The sequence below is a fragment of the Vollenhovia emeryi genome, unplaced genomic scaffold, assembly GCF_000949405.1.
Source record: "Vollenhovia emeryi isolate VEMERY1.0 unplaced genomic scaffold, V.emery_V1.0 DF939162.1, whole genome shotgun sequence".
Lineage (NCBI taxonomy): Eukaryota > Metazoa > Arthropoda > Insecta > Hymenoptera > Formicidae > Vollenhovia > Vollenhovia emeryi.
In genome coordinates, this window is record NW_011967204.1 from 26,124 (window position 1) to 44,129 (window position 18,006).

The following is an 18,006-nucleotide window of genomic DNA, read 5'->3' on the forward strand; positions in this document are numbered from 1 at the left end:
GAGGCGCGAGGCATTTGACCCGCGCGTAGAACGAGATCTTGAACGCTAATGGATGACCACCAAACCGCCACTTTAGCGAGATTGAAACTGTCGTTCACACGTACCGAGCATGATGGATGCGGTGCTTTATAAAGTCGTTCGCTCCTCGTACGTACTCGTTAACTCCAGGGACTCTTACCTCTCCTGTGCTTTTCTTCGCGTAAATAGCGCGTTCGTTTCGTCTCATTTGATAAACGTGTCAGACGGTTGAGGCCACAGCGGCGCGAAAAAGCAGCTCTAGCTGCTAAAGGCGTTTGAATATTTCGAAGACGCTCCGAGTCTTGTGCCTCGAAAGCTATCGGCAACTCGCTGTTGTCGTTTTAGACGGTTTCCAATTATTGCGGCCGGCCATTACAAGCATCAATCTTGAAGGCTCATCAAACATGCCTTTGTCATTTTAAATGCTTTCCAATTATTGTGCCCTAGCTGTAATAATTTCTAGACTGAAAAGCGTGAAGCTTGCCTTCGTCATCTTATACGTTTTCCAATTATCCTGCCCGGTTGCAATGTGACTTTTTATTCATCGAGTCTGAAAAGCGTCAAGCTTGCTTCTGTCTTTTTACATGTTTCCGATTACTCGACCGTAATCATTTTAAGTACAACGCTCGAGATATGTCCCTGTTATTCTTGTTTTAGACCACTGGTTCTGTGCGATATCATTTTCCAAGTGACCTGTTTCATTTTCAAGGGGACGAGTGATACGGGAATGTTTAGATTATTTCCGTACATTGAATTTTAATGGGATTAATATCAAGACCTTCTGCTTTCTGCAGTATTAAATCATATCTGTCAAATCTAAAGGATTCGCTAATAAGTATAAAACGTGAGCAAATTTTATTGATTTGTTAAAAAAAGAAACATTCGTGTATGCATGTCAATGATGTTTGCCTCTAATTAATTTTCGACGTTTTATTCGCGCTAATACACCGCAAATATTAAACAGTTTTAGTTTCAATATTTGTAATCAAATACAAATGTGCCCCAATTATCGATCAGCTGGTTTTTCGTAGCCTAATAATTTTACGTAAATTTATATACTTTTTCCATATTCAGTAAACTGCACGCCGGTAGTTTGTCTTAAAAGTCTTATATTTGTAACAGTAAATTCACACACTTAAGGGGATGCTGGAGTGATTGTGCACTTTTGGCACCTTTTGCTCCTAGAACTGTGTCAATTCGTGAAAACATTTGTGTAATATACAAATTATGTGGCTTTTGTATACGAACCGACAGTGTCCCACTATTCAGATTAAGTGAAAGAACAGCATGGTATCATTGAAATTAAGTTTAGGGGCTTAACAAGAAGTCTTTCACTCGAAGAAGTTATAGGTTAGGTAACCTATAACTTATCCGAGTGAATAGATTTTTTGTTAGGCTTCTAAACTTAATAGACAAAAGAAACTAAAAGACAGTGTTCCACTATTCGGACTAAATCAGAGAACAGCATGGTATCATTGAAATTAAGTTAAGTTTAGGAGCTTAACAAGAAGTCTATTCACTCGAAGGTTAGGTAACCTATAACTTCTTCGAGTGAGTGGATTTCTTGTTAGGCTTCTGAACTTAATTTCAATGATACCATGCTGGTCTCTGATTTAGTCCAAATAGTGGAACACTGTCGGTTCGTGTACAAAAGCCACATAATTTGTATATTACACAAATGTTTACATGAATTGACAGTTCTAGGAGCAAAAGATGCCAAAAGTGTAGAATCACTTCAGCATCCCCTTAAACGACGACACATCGATAAACGATTTACTTTTGGACGCTCATACGAGCCTTTAAAAAATCATTAATTAAAAAGTCATTGATTCCTCCTTTAATATTTTGACTATTTGAAATCATAGACGTCAAGGTCTTACAGGGGTCGGAAGGACTGGTTGATAGACAATAAAACGAAGCTTTCGAGAGGGATTGTTATTATTTACAACATCACTATAGACTATGGCAAGGCGTCGAGATCGGCCAAGGCGATCTTCATCCTCGTCTCGAGCTCATCCGCGTAGCGCAAAGCGGATTCGTCGATCCTAACGTCCTCCATTAGGAGATCGCAATCGAGATGCTGGCTGTCGCAAGCCCGGTGATGGTGCTTGAGCACGTCGTTTGAGTCCAGATGATGAGCCCGTCTGGTGGACGGGTTCAACGTGGTCAGGGCATAGTGATTGTGCACCGTTAATGCGCGCCTCGTGGAAACAAAACTTTTCACCGAGTCGCCCTCGGGCGAAATACTGGCCGTTCTCATGGTATCCAGATAGTCCGTATACTCAGCCGAGCGACGGAGCTCCTCGTCGAGCCCGGTCAACCGATCGGTCCGACTCTTGTTTTGCAGCTCAGGGAAGAAATAGGCGTTCCGTACGGAATACGAGGCAAAATCCTTGAAGCTTCTGCCGAGCTTCGCCCGCTCGTCCAGCAGCAATTCGTGCCAGGTCTTCCGGCGCGTCGGCACGATCGCCTCGTCGATGTCGATTGGCACCACGAACTCTGATCGGTGAAGATTTTCGTAGAAGCAGTGGTTGTACGGGATCAGCTCCATTCGCCTCTTCGTCCAAATGTCCTCGCTGAAGAATCGCCTTCGGGCCGCCTTCTCGTTCGGCAAATCACCCGGCAGATCAAGCGTGAACCATCGCACCACGTTCGATCGCTCGTATAAGCGCAGCACCTTGAGTACGTTCTCGTGGACATTGAACACGTAGAAGTGGAACAGCTTGGCGCCCAGGATACGGTGTAGCTCGACGAAGGCTATTAACTTGTGCGATATATCCTCATCGAAGTCCAGTCCTTTAATGCACAGCGTGAACTGGCGCCTCTTCCGGTCGGCAAAAGTCTCGTCGCCGAATTCCGAGCGGGTCATTAAACTATGACTAGCATTCTCGTAGCAGGGACTCGGGCCCACGTAAACCCGAGAGGCACGGCGTACCGAGCCGTCCAACGGCAATTGACAATTTACAAGGATTCCGGTGTAACTGTCCGCCGTGTCGCCCCATTCGTCCAGCCAGATCGTCGAGATGAGCGCTTCCACGCTCAACGATCGCACCCTCCCGTGCTCCCGGAACCTGGAACACAACTTGAGACGCTTAATCCATCGTTTCCGATCGAGAGGACACGTTAGATGCCGAGTATTCCAGCGGGGAGACATCTGCACACGTGGTGCAAGGCATTTACAGGGACATTTATAACGCGGTCTTTCAACCGTGTATTTTAAGCGAATATGCTCCGTTTCGCGCCGCTGCTAACGTTTGCGCTACTCACTCCTAACGCTACTCGAAATAACCAACTTGCATGCGAGGAGGAAGTTCAACCCGCGTTAACGAAGTTTAATTTCGTCAAAGTTAAAAGTGCGAAATGAATTCAAACGTACTTTCCCCAACGCGCTTGTTATTAATGCGTGTGTCTCGCATTATGAATTTACGTTTAAGTTTGCCAAAATGAAACGAGCGCCGCAATATTTTTACTGGGTATCGAACTGGACGGAATTAATAGACAGGCGAATACGTGAATCACTATCTTGTGTCTTAATCGACAACGTCAAAAGCTGGTTATTTACCGTTTTTACTTATTGAAGTGCAGCAGTTCAAGATTACTTTTTGTTAATTAAGATGTCATGTCGATATTTCACAATTTAGTTGATTGCAGTGTAATTTTGACCGAGAGCATAGAGCAAGTGCTTACATTAATAACTTAAATAAGAAATTTAAGTAAAGTGAATTTAAGATCGCATTGTATGTGCATGTGTGTGTGTGTGAATTTCCGTTAGGGAAGGTGTCGATATTAATTTGGTCGATTTTTCATTGCGATTTGATTTGCAAAGGCGACATAGTCCTCGCTTATGAGCATCAGTGATTCTCTTTCCCTTGATACTTAGCGTTTGTCAGAGATAGACGAGTAACGGGCTGCGTAGCAACGTGAAAAATGGCTCACCATATAGTGCAGAAGAGCGCGGAGGGTGGTAGGGCTCCTCGTTTAACGCCAATCACTCTGATGCTCGGGTAGCCGGCGATTCTGAGGTCCAGGTGGGCGCTATACAGGAAGAGCTGTCCCGGGATTGTCTCGAGCCATTTCGTGCCGGGCAGCTCATATGCGTTTAACGCCATTCCGCGCGTTCCATTACCGTCGCACTGCTTGGTGGGCCTGTAATCGAGTGCCAATCTTCGGGCCCACGAATAAGCGACGATGCTTCTAGTGCCCGGCGGTTCGCCCCCTAGAAACGCAAGCGCAAACAATGACGCTAAGAATTCGTTTGGTCGGGGCGAAGGGAGAGAGTTAATCGTAGGGCTTGGCCAGGAAAATAAATCTAACTCGTGTTTTTGCTAAGAGAATAATGCACCAACTATGCACCGGGTATCATCTTGTGCTGCAGCTACCTTTGAAAATGTAGCTACAAATCGCCGGCTTTCATTCCTGTAGAAATAAGCTGCGCATGGAAACCATTTATGTACTGCTCGAACTGTGCAATTGCATTTCGTACACTTTGTGTCGAAATACGCATTGTTACATATGTTACAGTTAGAATTCGAAATTTGTCCAAACCCAAATTTATTGGAAAATTCTAGTTTTTGCTAAGCTTCCCGGTAATTCGCGTCCTAACTGAAATAATTTAGTTAAAGCTAGAATCGACCAAGTGCTTTAATACATTCGCGTTCTAACTGAAATAATTTAGTTACAACTAGAAGCAATTTATCACTTTAGTAAATTCGCATTGTAACGTATTTCTCTTGCAGTCAAAACGCGAAATCCCTCAGTCGAGAATACTAATGTTCATTAAATAAAAATTAACTTTTGCAGTATGATTGTATCGTGTAATCAAGAATCGTTTAGACAACGGTTTACCAGGATAATACGAAAAACATACAGGTGAAGGACAAAGTCAGCTATTAATTCGCGGTCACGATGAATATTCGACTTGCATCTAATGACTGTACGTTGACAAGAATGCGTCCGACGATTGCACGTAGACAATCGCCAACACGTTAGAACACGATTTTACTAAGAGCAATCAGTCAATATTAGTTTTAACTAAATTATTTTAGTTAAATGCAAATTTATTAAAGTGATGAATTACTTCCAATTTTAACTAAATTATTTAAGTTAGAACGCGTATTAAAGTACTGGGTCGTTTTAGTTTTAACTAAATTATTTCAGTTAAAACGAGAATTACCGAGAGGGCTTAGCAAAAAGTACAATTTTCCAGTAAATTCGGGTTTGGACAGACTTCGAGTTCTAATTGTAACATATATATACACAGAAAAAATGCTGTTGAATTAAGAAAAAATTAAGTTAACTGAATGAAACGATGATGTCACGGGCTGCCACAGACATAAATAGTTCACTCAATTGTATTCGTTATGGATTTTAATTTTAAGCATTGAACTAAATATCCAGATTATTAAGACAACTATCTGTGTTTCATTCACTAATACTGATGTTGTTTGAATCATTTTATTTCAATTACACTGATATCGTTGGTACAACATCATTTTTTCCCGTGTACGCATATTATATTGAAGCAGGAAGATGTCAAAATTGAATTAGTGTCGTTGAATTGTTGGTAGTATGTTATTTTATAATTTTTCTTCTTAATAAAATATCAAATCTTTCAAATAACAACACATACATTTTTATATGAGAACAGATTACTATTGTTTCCCGACATTTAAAAGTCAACTCCAGCTAACAAAGAAATACCATCGACGTAAAGTCTACAGATATGGACAAAATTTTGTATAAGCTTATAAATAAAAAGTGAAATGTTAAACTAAAATTGAGAAAGACAATTCATTTTTAACGCGACACTACGATTTTGAGAGGCAAAAATGTTTGCAGTAATCATGCCTAGGCGAAAGATTGGAGACAAATAAGATTGCAAAAATAAAAACTCAGACAGATATTTAGACACTGTTTTCATTTTTACATGCGAAGCACATTGGAATCGCGTTGAAGTGGGAGAAACTTTTATTTTATCGAATGGATTGTGAATAAAAATCTTGTCATTTTTCATTATTAATTTATAAAAATTCTGCCCGATCTAGCATTTATAGTGTTTAGTTCACGACACGCTCCATTCATGTACCTTTACATTATCCAGATTCCATAAGCGAGCAATGCATTTTCACGTGGCTCGAGTCACTCGCTGTACTCAAAAGTTTCATCCGAGTTAACTAGTTAACTAGTTTCGCTCGACTATGTCTTCTTGTAGGAGCAAGTGCCCGCGCTACTGCTAATACACGCTGTATATACATAACTACATACTGTCCGTAGCTTATCAGAACTTTTACGCTGTTACATCGATAGTATCGCTTGCATTCCGCTCACCGGTGTATCATCTTATCATTTCTGCGAGTGTAATGTCGTGCCTGTGCTCGTTTTACCGAGCGTCAACTTATTGTCGAATCGCCGATCGATTCTCGATCTTATCCGCCACGAGGATCGCGAGCCGACGCGAAGACATTGACTCTATACGACCGGACGGAAGTGACGCGTCTATATGCTAGAAACGAACTAGTGCTGTACTATGAATACATTCGCGTTCGTTAGATATGTTATCCTTGTATTGGAAAGCATTCCCTTCAATATCGCTCTCTCTCCCTCTCTCGCTTATCAGCGATGGCATGATAGCTCTCGTAATTGCGATTTCCATATATTCCAGCGCGACGCTCTAGTAACACATTCAAAGGGAGAAAGGCAGGCAGGGGAAATTAGCTGGGCGGAATTTCAATCGACGTGCCCGCTAATTAGGCCCCCCCTAATGTCGAGTACCATTCCGCCTGTTCCGTATTCCGCGGAGAAACTCGTTCCCGGCGCAGTCACGAGCCGAAGCGGACCCGCAGCGAGAGATATCCCACTCTTTTTTTTTCCGCGCATTAATGCATTTATAATAAATGTATTTATGGACTACGACAGGGTTCGCGCAGACGCGTCCGAGTGCGCTCTGCTCTCCGAGGGCGATAATAAATCTACGCCGTTGATAGCTTTAAGGACTCTCGTTACGTCTCGTTTATAATTATTTCTGCGAGACGGCGACCGCGGTGACGGCGACGGCGGTCGGACGAGGAAAAAGGGACGAGAGGAAAGAAAGGGAGAAAGAAAAAAAAAAGAAGAAGAAGGAAATAGGGAACGTCGCGCGCCGTGTTGGCGTCCGGCGGGGTAAATTTATGGCACTATATACGTTTCGTGACTCGTCTCGTTTGCAATTACTCGTCTTCGACGTATATGGACCGCGAGCGTTATTGACGGGACGCCCGGAACCATTTCCCGGACGATCTCTCGACTACGTCGGGAGCGTAGGTAACGAGGCTCGCGCGCAGGCCGAGCCTGGCCGATCCGTCGTCTCCGCGGGGCGACGGGACGCGGACGACGTGGGGCACCGTCGTGCGGTGTGTCGTTAAAAGTCGGCGTTTGACCCAACCGGGGCCGACGGCGGGTATTACACGTTTGCGTGCCGCGAGCATTCTTCGTGACTCCGTGCCCTTTTACTCGCCCGCCTCTCCGCGGCCGTCCGTCGCGGCCACGCTCCGCGAGGTTTACGAGAAGGTAAACGTGGACTCCGCGCGAGAGCGCCGAGGCATTCGTACCACGCTAGAAAATACGCTAATGCACGCCGGCGTTCCCTCATGGAAATCGCACTGTCAGGCCGGAGAGCGAATCTATATACGGCCGGCCGCGGTGATAAATCAGGGAATAAATCGTGCCGATTTTTACGGCCCCGCCGCTAATTAGTTGGGAATTACTCCCGACAAGGGAGAACACTTATCTTTAACTAATTGAAGTACGTGAGCCCAAAAACTCGTACGCCTGGATAAGAATCGCAATTATCATTTCTGTATCATTATTACCCGTGTAACTGCACACTGCTGCAAGGTCCCAAGAGTGTTACTTTTACATACGTGTATGTGTAATTTGATTGGAGGCATTTTTTTTTGCACGGCTGCTGCCGCGCCGTATAAAATCGCGACGTGCGTGGTAACTTTAAACGGCAGGAACGGCGTAAAAAGTGCCTTCAATCAAATTACACGTACGGAGTCTTTTAAACCTACCGTTCTTTCGCTTATGTCCGTTTCTACCAACATCAATCTCGGTACAACTTACTTTATACCTTTTTCTACTTTTACGAATGTTAGGAAAAGATAAGAGAGGCAATTTAAACCGTGATTAAAGTTAATCTGCATTGGTAGAAACGGGCGTTAATGACGAATTCCTCAGAATGTCTCGAGACGAAAATCCTGATACAAAAATATATCGAGGCTACAATGAATTTGAATTAGGGATGTGATTGTGAGACAGCGGAGCTTCCGCGAACTTAATAGGCGTCATCTGTTGGCTCCATCATGAATTTATTGCCCTTGGAGTGAAGTCTGTTGAGTGGAAAATTGATTGCTGGATCGTGTAGTCGTCGCGAAAAAAAGATTTCTGATTGAAACTGGACGTTGGAAACCTATTATCCCATATTAGAACCCTATCTCGTAAGAGGACTTTCCTCTATTTCACGAATGACAAGGCTGAGATTTCGCGCACTCAGGCACGGCGAAGTGGTACGAGTAGTTCCGCTATTTTTAAGATATTATGAATATCGTATAAAGTGACAATAGTATTTCTACAATATTATGTTTCCTCGCTTCTCTACACATTGCATTGGTACATTGTTTGGACGAACAATGCACCGCTTTTATCCTTTGTCATTTTGCCTGAGCATGCAAAATGCCTTAGCCCCGCTGTTCGTAAAATATAATCGCTTTCCATTTAAAAACCGTTGTAGCCTCGACATTTGTATACACGGAGATAATTTTCTCTTAAGGGGATCCTAAAGACATCTTTTTACCGACACATTCGAATACAGTTTTTACGCTTGTAAATCTTTTTATTGGCTTTTATGCACTAAATAATACCAGGGTAAGTTGTGAACCGCATAGCAGAACATTTTCATACTTGAAACACTCAGTTCAGAAGTCCAATGAAAAAGATAGGTATTGGTATTTGAAATTTTCAATTTTTTATTCGTGGGCGATTTGGGCAATATATTATAAATACCAATTTCTTTTTTATTAAACTTCTGAATTGAGTGTTTTAAGTATGAAAGTGTTCTGCTATGCGGTCCGCAACTTATCCTGGTATTATTTTGTGCATAAAAGCTAATAAAAAGATTTACCAGCGCAAAAACTACATTCGTATGTGTCGGTAAAAAAGACTTGAGGATCCCCTTAAAATTTAGCCTGAAAATCGTGTGATCATGGGACAACATGGCATTTAGAAGGAGTTTATGAGAGTTTTTTGAAATTTTACCATACGTTCCACTAGTAAAATGTATAGTAAAATTTCGAAAAACTCACAAAATTCTCCGAAGTGCCAGGTTGTCCCTCGATTACACAAATGCAGGATAAATCGTTAGAAAGCATTCTCTCCGTGTATATTAGAATCTTCGACTTGAAATGTTCCAAGGAATCTGCCACTTATTGTTAGAGGAATGGCGGTGGTTTTAAGAGACCCCGTACACGTGCATGAAAGTGACACCCTTGGATTTGCCATGTAACTAAATCCACCCGTTTCCACGTCATAAAAACAATGAGAATTTATATTCATAATTTATACGTAGCGTTAAACATGTGCGCGTGGCCGTTTGATTCTCATCTGTGAAAGGCGCTCCTTCGCACGGGGCGAACAAAGTCACGGGTTGGTCCGTGAATACGATATCTCGGTGTAGTCTCGGTCTCAGCCGTACGATCGGCTGTCATAATTCCCGCGAAATGTTTGTATGGTAGAGGCGAAGGTGAATTACGCGAAAGCGCACGAGTCGACGGGCGGTCACTCGATGAATCACGTCATAAATTACGTCGACTAATGAAGTCGCTACTACCAAAGAACGGCGCCGAGATTTACGTCCTTGGCGAGCTTTATGCCAAAGCTTCGAGGTTTATTTATAACTTGGTATCGCGTTCCTTTTGCGCTCGCGCACCCGTCTGCGTTATCTTCGTATCTTTTTAGCCTCTCTCTCGGGGCAAGCGTGTACGCACGTTGCGTGCAAGGGGCCGCCGTTGAATCTTCGCGGTGCGTAGCGCGGGTTGATCGGTATCGGCCCTCGAAGCGACTCATTTATGTAGTCATATTCGTTGTTAGTATTAGGAAGCGTAGCACCCGTGCAATTACTCACGATGAACGTGCATTTAAAAAAAGGAGATAGCAGCTCTTCATCCTCCGGCCCGGCCGGATAACATTTCAATGCTGAGAAACTTCACGCGACTAGGAAATAGTGCGTACTAACAATAACTAACAAACACTCGCGGCAGGTTTCGAACGAGTTTATGGCGTGCGAATCTTCCCCCGTACCGTGTCAAGGAACTTCAGTTTATACGATAACTAAACTGCCGCACGAGTACATTAATTGTCACTGTTACTTTCTTTTCTATTCTCCTCTTGTTTCGCCATTGTCTACGTGAAATAAGATAAAACGATAGGCGGTTCATTTACGTTTAACGTATGACGTGATGAAATGTCACGTGTAAATTGTTTTTAAATTTAATACTAACAATGTCTTTATCCTGCATTGTTTGCACAAATTTTCAATTCGACCACGATTAAGATACGCAATTAGAATCTTGGCCAGATTACAACTTTATTTTAATATTACTGAATAATTCTTTAATATTGGATTAAGTTAAATTAATAGAGCAAAGCACTTAATATCGTATTAACTTAATTCAATATTGTGTACTTAACTTTGACTACTTGTAGAAAAGAGAGAAATTAATATTTTTATGTCGTATCCCTTACATTCTCTTCGAAAATTAGTTACGAAATGATATATTGTATGTCTACTAATTGATATATTAAGATGTAGTTATGGTCGAAAAACCGGAAAAATCATGATTCTGAAAAAATGAAACCTAATAGCGAATTCGGTTGCTTGCACTGAGTGCGCACTAAGGCTTGTTTACAGTCAATTTTTATATCTAAGGATCGTTTTAGATATCTTTCGAAATATTTCTTAGCCAGTAAAATGATCTGTATAGCAGCCATACGGATCATTTTTTGGCTAAATATTCTTTGAATGTGTATTTAAGACATAGTTAAATATAAAAATATTGACTATAAGCAGGCCTTAGTGTACACTCAGTGCGTACTAGTGCAAGCAATCGAATTCGCTATAATATCTTATACTTCCCAAGAAGTTTCGAATCAGCTAATAGAATCTTGTTACATCGAGTCAGTTAACATAAAAATTTATAATTGTCACTTATTAATTAACTGCAAAGTTAATTATTTGTTGCAACGTCTGCGCTTGCATAACTGGACACGTGAAAGTAATTTTTTAGTAATTTTACAAGCCCCGGTAACGTTATCTTGACAAGTTTAATATTTGTTGCTTATTTTGTGATAGAATATTGCCAATATGGCCAATCAAAAAATTACGATGCTCTGAGATACTTTATATACGACATTCGAAACAAATGTTGTACACGGTATTAAATGTCGAATGTTTCGTGGCATAAGATCATTCATTGAAACTTCTGCAACCTTCAAGTCGTGGAAGTCGCGTTTCATTACATAAACTCATCGTCACGTTTCATTGTTTTTAACATTGGCCATTTACTTTGGCTTTACTGAATATTTTTCTTGACGTTTTAAAAGCGTTGACAGGCTCACGTTGGAGAAGAACAGCTCCCGTCCGAAACGTGTTTGACGAGTGACACCGAAATATATCTCTCATAGCAGGGAAATAATTCCGTCTGTTCTAAACAGAGTGCAGAGCTTATTTGATAGAATATTGCCCTACAAAATATTAGGTCTATCCCAGGTATACACATCTGTATTAAAATAACATTATTCTGTAATAAGTTAATCTTTTCATATTTATTTGTAAGAAAAATATACATTTTGGTGCATCATTCATTATTAAACATTGTGCGAATTTTATATCAAGCTGTTTCGTATAAAAATCTTCAATAAGAATATACTGATTTCTTCGGTTTTATGAGTTTATACTTCGATATAATTCCACAAGGAGGAAATATAGGTAGAGGAAAGTCCTCTATTATGAGATCAGGTTTTCAAGACCCAAAATCAGTCACAAATCCCTTTTCGCTGCAAGGTCAATGAATTCACGATGGAATCAACAGATGATGCCTATTAATTTAACCGAAACCCCGCTATCCCTTTTTAGCGGCCTATTTTATAATAGGGGGTCTCTTCCACTCGTTATTCTTATAAATCCTTTCTCTCTCCAAACGACTCAAGATAAATTTAATTCGACGGTGAACAGCATCGATAATTAAAAGCTAGTTGCTACCAGGACAAGCACGCGGTCTTAGATTTCAACACGCGACTCGACCGCGAAATCACTCGAGTTCAACAAGTTAATCAGATTCGCGCGAGACGTCACGTCACACGAAACAAGGCCGATTTGTCTCACGATTTTATCTATAGCCAAGAGCGATTCGCGCGGCAGCAAAAATCCCGCTAGATGCCAATGCGTATAGCGTTAGGCGCTTTCAGGCCGCGCCGGCGCGGCGAACCGTTGGCCGATAACAAAAGGGCAAGGGTCGCAGCGGTTGCGCCCTCGGCGAAGGTGCCGGAGGTGGAAAATTGCTTACCAGGCGTGGGAGGAGGATCGGTCGGTGGATCCGGGAGTCGGGCTGGCGGCGAGTCCAGCAGAGTTAGAATGCACAGTGCGGTGACCAGGACCGCCGCGAGTCCCACTCTACATAATCTCCTCGTTCCAGCGACCGGCATGCTGCTCGTTTCCTCTATTATTATTTTTACCCGTTGCGAGAGTCCTCATTCGTCGCGCGCGTTTGTTCAGCGGCGCAACGGCGACGACATGCCTCGGCCAGTGTTCCTTTTATCACACGCAACTTTTCCGCAGGCGAGCCTCGCCGATAATGCGCCTCAGCCACGAGCGCATCTCGGACGTTGACACGGCGGGTCGACGCTGCTGCGTTTTACGCACTTTTCACCTTATTCCGCATGCGACTCTTTTGTCACGCGATACGATGCGCACGCGGTCCCCTCGAGCGGCTCGTAGATTCGCTCGCGTGGCCCCGTTTCAGCCTTCGTCCTTCTTCCCTCTCTTCTTTTTGTTTCAATCGCAATATCCTCTCCGCGTTTCGTCGAACAAACTCTTCGATTTCATTCGCCCGCGGCGACGTGATTTGCGTGGAGATTTAGCCACGGTTTGCTAACGAACTAGTTGCAGGTAATTATTCGAGTTGCTGCCTACTTGGCGGCACGAACTTGCTCTGAATCAGGTTCCTCTCATCTCTCGGGTGATCTCATCCGGATCGATCTGTCGGCCGCCTTCGGCTCGGCACGCGTTCTCGCGATGCATCGAGGGAAGAGATCGGCGCTTAGTCGCGTAGCTCTCGAAAGAAACCCGCTGGTCGCGTCAGTGGTGCATTTTTATCGGGACGCGGATAAGGTACGCGGCTTAAACGGCCGCTGTGCCCGCGTGTGGGTTCCGGAGTGAGCGCACGAATCTGCCTCTCCGCTTGGGTTTCGCGCGTAAAAAGCGCGGCGCGCGCGGTGCCTCGACCTCCCACGCGATCACGACGACACGCCGCCGCTTCTTCCTCGGCTTTGTGGGCAGACGACGACCATGTATGGTCGGCCCGAAGGGTCCACCGTCCCCCCCGCCACCGGGCTTTCGGTAATTGAATTATTCCGAGCCGTTCCGACCGATCGAGTGCTTCTTCTGGCCGGCCTCTCGGTTTTTTCCTCCGCGACTCATTGAAGCGCGAAAACTTTCGAAGGGCCCGCGGCCGGCCGCGTCGCCGCGATTGCACCTCGCCGCGTCCGAGCAGCGCGGCTCGCGTGCGCCGCGCGCTGGCGCGACCATTTCGAATTCGTTTTCGCCGCGGCCCGTCGATATCACGGCGGCGCGCGGCCACCGAAAGTGGAACGCCCGCGGCTGAGAACGGCGCTCTCTTCTTCCTCCTTTTTCCTTTTAATCGTCACATTCCACGCGCGGTTGGACTGATTTCGCAGGCGTGAGAAACGCGCCGCGGAGAATGAAATTCGCCGCCGGCCCGGCCGGCGCGGCGCGGCGTCACGGTGCGATACCCCCGGCGTAGAGCCGCCCGCGGACCGAACCTAAGAGCGCGATCGGAATCTCCCGCGAATTAATTTACGACGTCCGTTTTAATCCTCCCTCCCGGTCGGGCGCCGTGACTTCCCTCGGATTATCTTCCCGCGCACTTGCAAATTAAATTCTCGTAACGGCGAAAGCACACGGGGTACTCTTGAATCTGGAGCGCGATCTCTTTGACGATCTCCGCGCACTGGCGCACCTCGCAGGCTCTCGATAATTATCGAGAAGCGATTAGTCGAGTGCGTATCACACGGCACCAACCTCTTTAAGGAAGATTCGTTTTTTTTCACTCCCTCTCTTTTATCGTCTCTCCCTTTCTTTCCGCGCCGGCGATATTGTCGCTGTTGGTGCATGAGCGGCACGTGCACGCGATCGGATCTCGGTGACTTTCCCCTCGCCTGTCGGCGGGTTGTGCACGTGGTCGGTGGATCGACCGACGGGATTGATGCAACCTGGCCTGCGCGAGAGTCGAGAGCGTACTGCGTTCGAGCGGGAGGTTAACGCGCCACCGGGGCCTCGTACCGAGGCACGACGGCGACTTTGGACCCGTTGCCTTAGCATGCCTCGCCAATGCGCCTTGCTATACCCCGTCCCTACTCGCCTTTACCTTGCCTCGTCTCGACCTAGCTCTTCTCGACTTGCTTTGACTTGCCTCTTAGCTTAGCTTTATCCCGCTCTCCGGTTGGTTGGTTGGTTGGTTGGTTGGTTGGTTGGTCGGTCGATCGGTCGGTCGGTCGGTTGTCGGTTGTCCGCCCGGACAACGTTAGTTGAGTTTACCTTGTCGCAACCTTGTGAATCGCGTCGCGTTTCACGTGCTCCTCTCTTTTCGCGTCTTCTTCCTTCTTTTTCCTTGTCGTTTTGCACCTCCGTTTTGTCGCTTCTGTATACCATTAGTCTCCTTTATGCTCGTTACGCGGCACTAATTAGTTTTTGTGCCCTTTCTTGTTTTGATAAATCGACATTCGGCTAATGGATAAATGTTAACATTGCGACGCAAGTTTATATTAAATTATCGGATCATTTCAGGGAATGGATTGTTATACACTGGCGCGCGTCATTACTTTCGCGCGTTTTTTTATTTTAGCCTTAATACTACTACATTGTTTCGAGATTTTAGCTTGGACAAGTACTCTGGTTTTTATTTTATATTTGCAACTATATTATTCTTTTCAGATTTGTATTCAAATATATTTTAAATGTTACGATAAAGGGAGGGTCTGTTTTTACCATTTTGTATTTTCTGCGAATGTTTCGAAGATATTTTTCGACACTATATCAAGGGCCTATTTTGTAAACGTTACCAACATCATTACGTGCTTTGCGCAGATATAATATACCATAGGAAAGCTGCGTAATGATATCGTTAACGTTTTCCATTAGCGTGAAATAAAATCCTCACGTTTTTACAATTTTTAAAGATTATGCAAAATATAACGTAAATAAGATTGTTGCATTTTATATTTTATGTGAAAAAATTTATAATTTCTATATTTCATTTTGTAATTTATCTTCGAATGTTTTTTATTGTTGCTAACATACTCATGTCCATTTCTGCCAATGCAGATTAATTTTGATCTCTTTTTAACCTCTTATACTTTTCTAGTTTCAGGAACTGGAAAAAGGTAAGAATTTAATTAAACGGGGATTAAAATTAGTCTGCATTGATAGAAAGGGGCATCAGACTTGCATTCTTAAAACATTTGAACGCACAGTAAAAGCGCTCTTTTGTCTCAAATGAAATTGTGATTCCGACAAGAGTATTCCTTACGTTTTATGGGTATTGCGTGCATCTTCTTGCCGTACTGACCATGTTTCAGCATTCTCTCTAAAAGTCACTCAGTGGATTATCACTGAAGACTGAATAGTCACTGATTTGCAGTTATGAGCAAGAATTTTCTTTTAAAATTTACTTTTTACTAGTAATTGCAGTTGTTAGTACATTTTGCCAGGGTTGGCAAGTACTCGTTTCTTGTAACGAAGTTACAGTTACAGTTCCAGTTCCAGTTCCTTTTTTCTGGTAACTTTAAATTAACCTCGTTACATTCTCTACATCTGTAACTGAAACATAACTCATTGTCAGTTACATTTTTTCGATAACTATCCGAGTCGAAATTTTGGTACTATTTTGACACTTTTGACACTTTTGACACTTTAGCTCCTACTTAAAAGGACCTACTTTAATACTAAATTGGCAAAAGTAGAAATTACCGACACTATCGGTTTTAAAGTAGGAGTAAATTTTATATTTGCAGTTCAACCTCTTTTACTGTCTTAGGTCCTACTATATAATAGAATTAAAGGTTTAATATAGGGCCAAAATTTCGACTCGGGTAGTAACTAATTTAATAGTTACATCAATAGTTACTTTATATATTTTTTAAACCTCCACAGAAAGAGTTAGGCCTTACATTTGCGCATAAACGCCTTCATCGACACTTTACAATTCAAATGTAGATTTGATATTTTTCTTTTCCTTTCAAGAAAGTAACTGCAAAGTAACGATTTGTTACTTTGTGAGTAACTGTAATTAGATACTATTATTTTACTAGTAAAAGTATGGTAAAATTTCAAAAAACTGATAAGGTTTTTCAACATGCCGTGTTGTCTCACGATTACATGATTTTCAGGAAAAATTTTAAACGAAAACTCTCTCCGTGTATCACTGAAAATCGCAGTGATATACTTACACAGTTGGAAAATTGGTGTTTTCTTGTTAAAAAAAATGCCGGTTAACATTTTCGTGTTAAATGTTTAACACTTTTATGTGTTAATTTGTGTTAATTGACCTCAAATGTAAAATCATTAAATTAACTGAAAAGAAATGTTAAAACAATACAATGTGTACTTATTTTTTAATCTGACATAATACATACACTCAGTCCAAAAAAGCGGTATACCTAAAATTTGTCATAAATTACCAAACTTCGAATGACGACAACTACGCGAGTAATAATGATAGAAAGGTTTTTCAAAAAAGAAATTGAAGCTTGAAATTTCTATTTTAAGAATCGATACATTAGAGTTTTGCGAGATAATTGTTTTCAAAATGGCGGATGATATAACGAGAGCATGCGAAATTGAAAATTTTTCGTCCGAGTTTGCGACGATTCATGGCGAGAAGCAAGTGTTGCAACTTAATGGGATAAAAAGTATGCGATAACACAGAGTCTCCCCTTAAAAATGCTTTTTTACTCCTTTCGATACGATGATTTTTCGCTGAGATATGTGCATTTGAATAAAAAGGCCGGTTTTTACTTTAAATGAGCATATCTCAGCGAAACATCATCGTATCGAAACGAGTAAAAAAGCATTTTGAAGGGGAGACTCTGTACTATCGCATGCTTTTTATCCCATTAAGTTGCAACACTTGCCTCTCGCCATGGATCGTCGGAAACTCGGACGAAAATTTTTCAATTTCGCATACTCTCGTTTTGTCATCCGTCATTTTGCAAAAAATCATTTCGCAAAACTCTGATGCATCGATTCTTAAAGTAGAAACTTCAAGCTTTAATTTCTTTTTTTAAAAACGTTTCCATCATTATTACTCGCGTAGTTATCGTCATTCGAAATTTGGTAACTTTTTAACAAATTTGAGGTGTACCGCTTTTTTTTGGACTAAGTGTATGTTAATTTTACACAAAATTTATTTCAAATTATATGAAATAAAATTTTGAGATTTGCATTTATTTTGTGTTAAAATATCAACAGGGCATTTAGTGTGATTATTTAACATACCCATATTATGTTAAATTAACACAAAAAATTTGTGTGGGCCGTTTGGGACATGTGATATCTGTTAAATTGAACACAAATTTTTCAACTGTGTGCAACTGACAGTCAGTGACTGTTGACTGTTTCCAGTGATGATTCACCGGTTGCTTTTTAGAGAGTTGATTAAT

At 42.4% G+C, this 18,006-nt stretch overlaps 1 protein-coding gene across 1 annotated transcript; it reads right to left on the reverse strand.

Annotated features, from left to right (window-relative positions):
* Positions 1 to 1,746: 1,746 nt before the first annotated feature.
* On the reverse strand, positions 1,747 to 13,761 carry LOC105564561. Its single transcript, XM_012017005.1, has 3 exons — positions 12,615 to 13,761; positions 3,955 to 4,234; positions 1,747 to 3,089 (listed from the first exon to the last, which is right to left on the reverse strand). The coding sequence occupies exons 1-3, from the start codon at positions 12,751 to 12,753 to the stop codon at positions 1,979 to 1,981; spliced, it is 1,530 nt and encodes a 509-aa protein (XP_011872395.1). The 5' UTR covers positions 12,754 to 13,761; the 3' UTR covers positions 1,747 to 1,978.
* Positions 13,762 to 18,006: the final 4,245 nt, after the last annotated feature.

Excerpts from the sequence above, each read along its gene's own strand:
- LOC105564561 (XM_012017005.1), bottom strand. The coding sequence starts at position 12,753 with ATGCCGGTCGCTGGAACGAGGAGATTATGTAGAGTGGGACTCGCGGCG. Across the intron at positions 4,235-12,614 it reads CGATCCTCCTCCCACGCCTG|GGGGCGAACCGCCGGGCACT; the intron begins GTAAGCAATTTT and ends TTGCGTTTCTAG. Across the intron at positions 3,090-3,954 it reads GCGCTCTTCTGCACTATATG|GTTCCGGGAGCACGGGAGGG; the intron begins GTGAGCCATTTT and ends GTTGTGTTCCAG.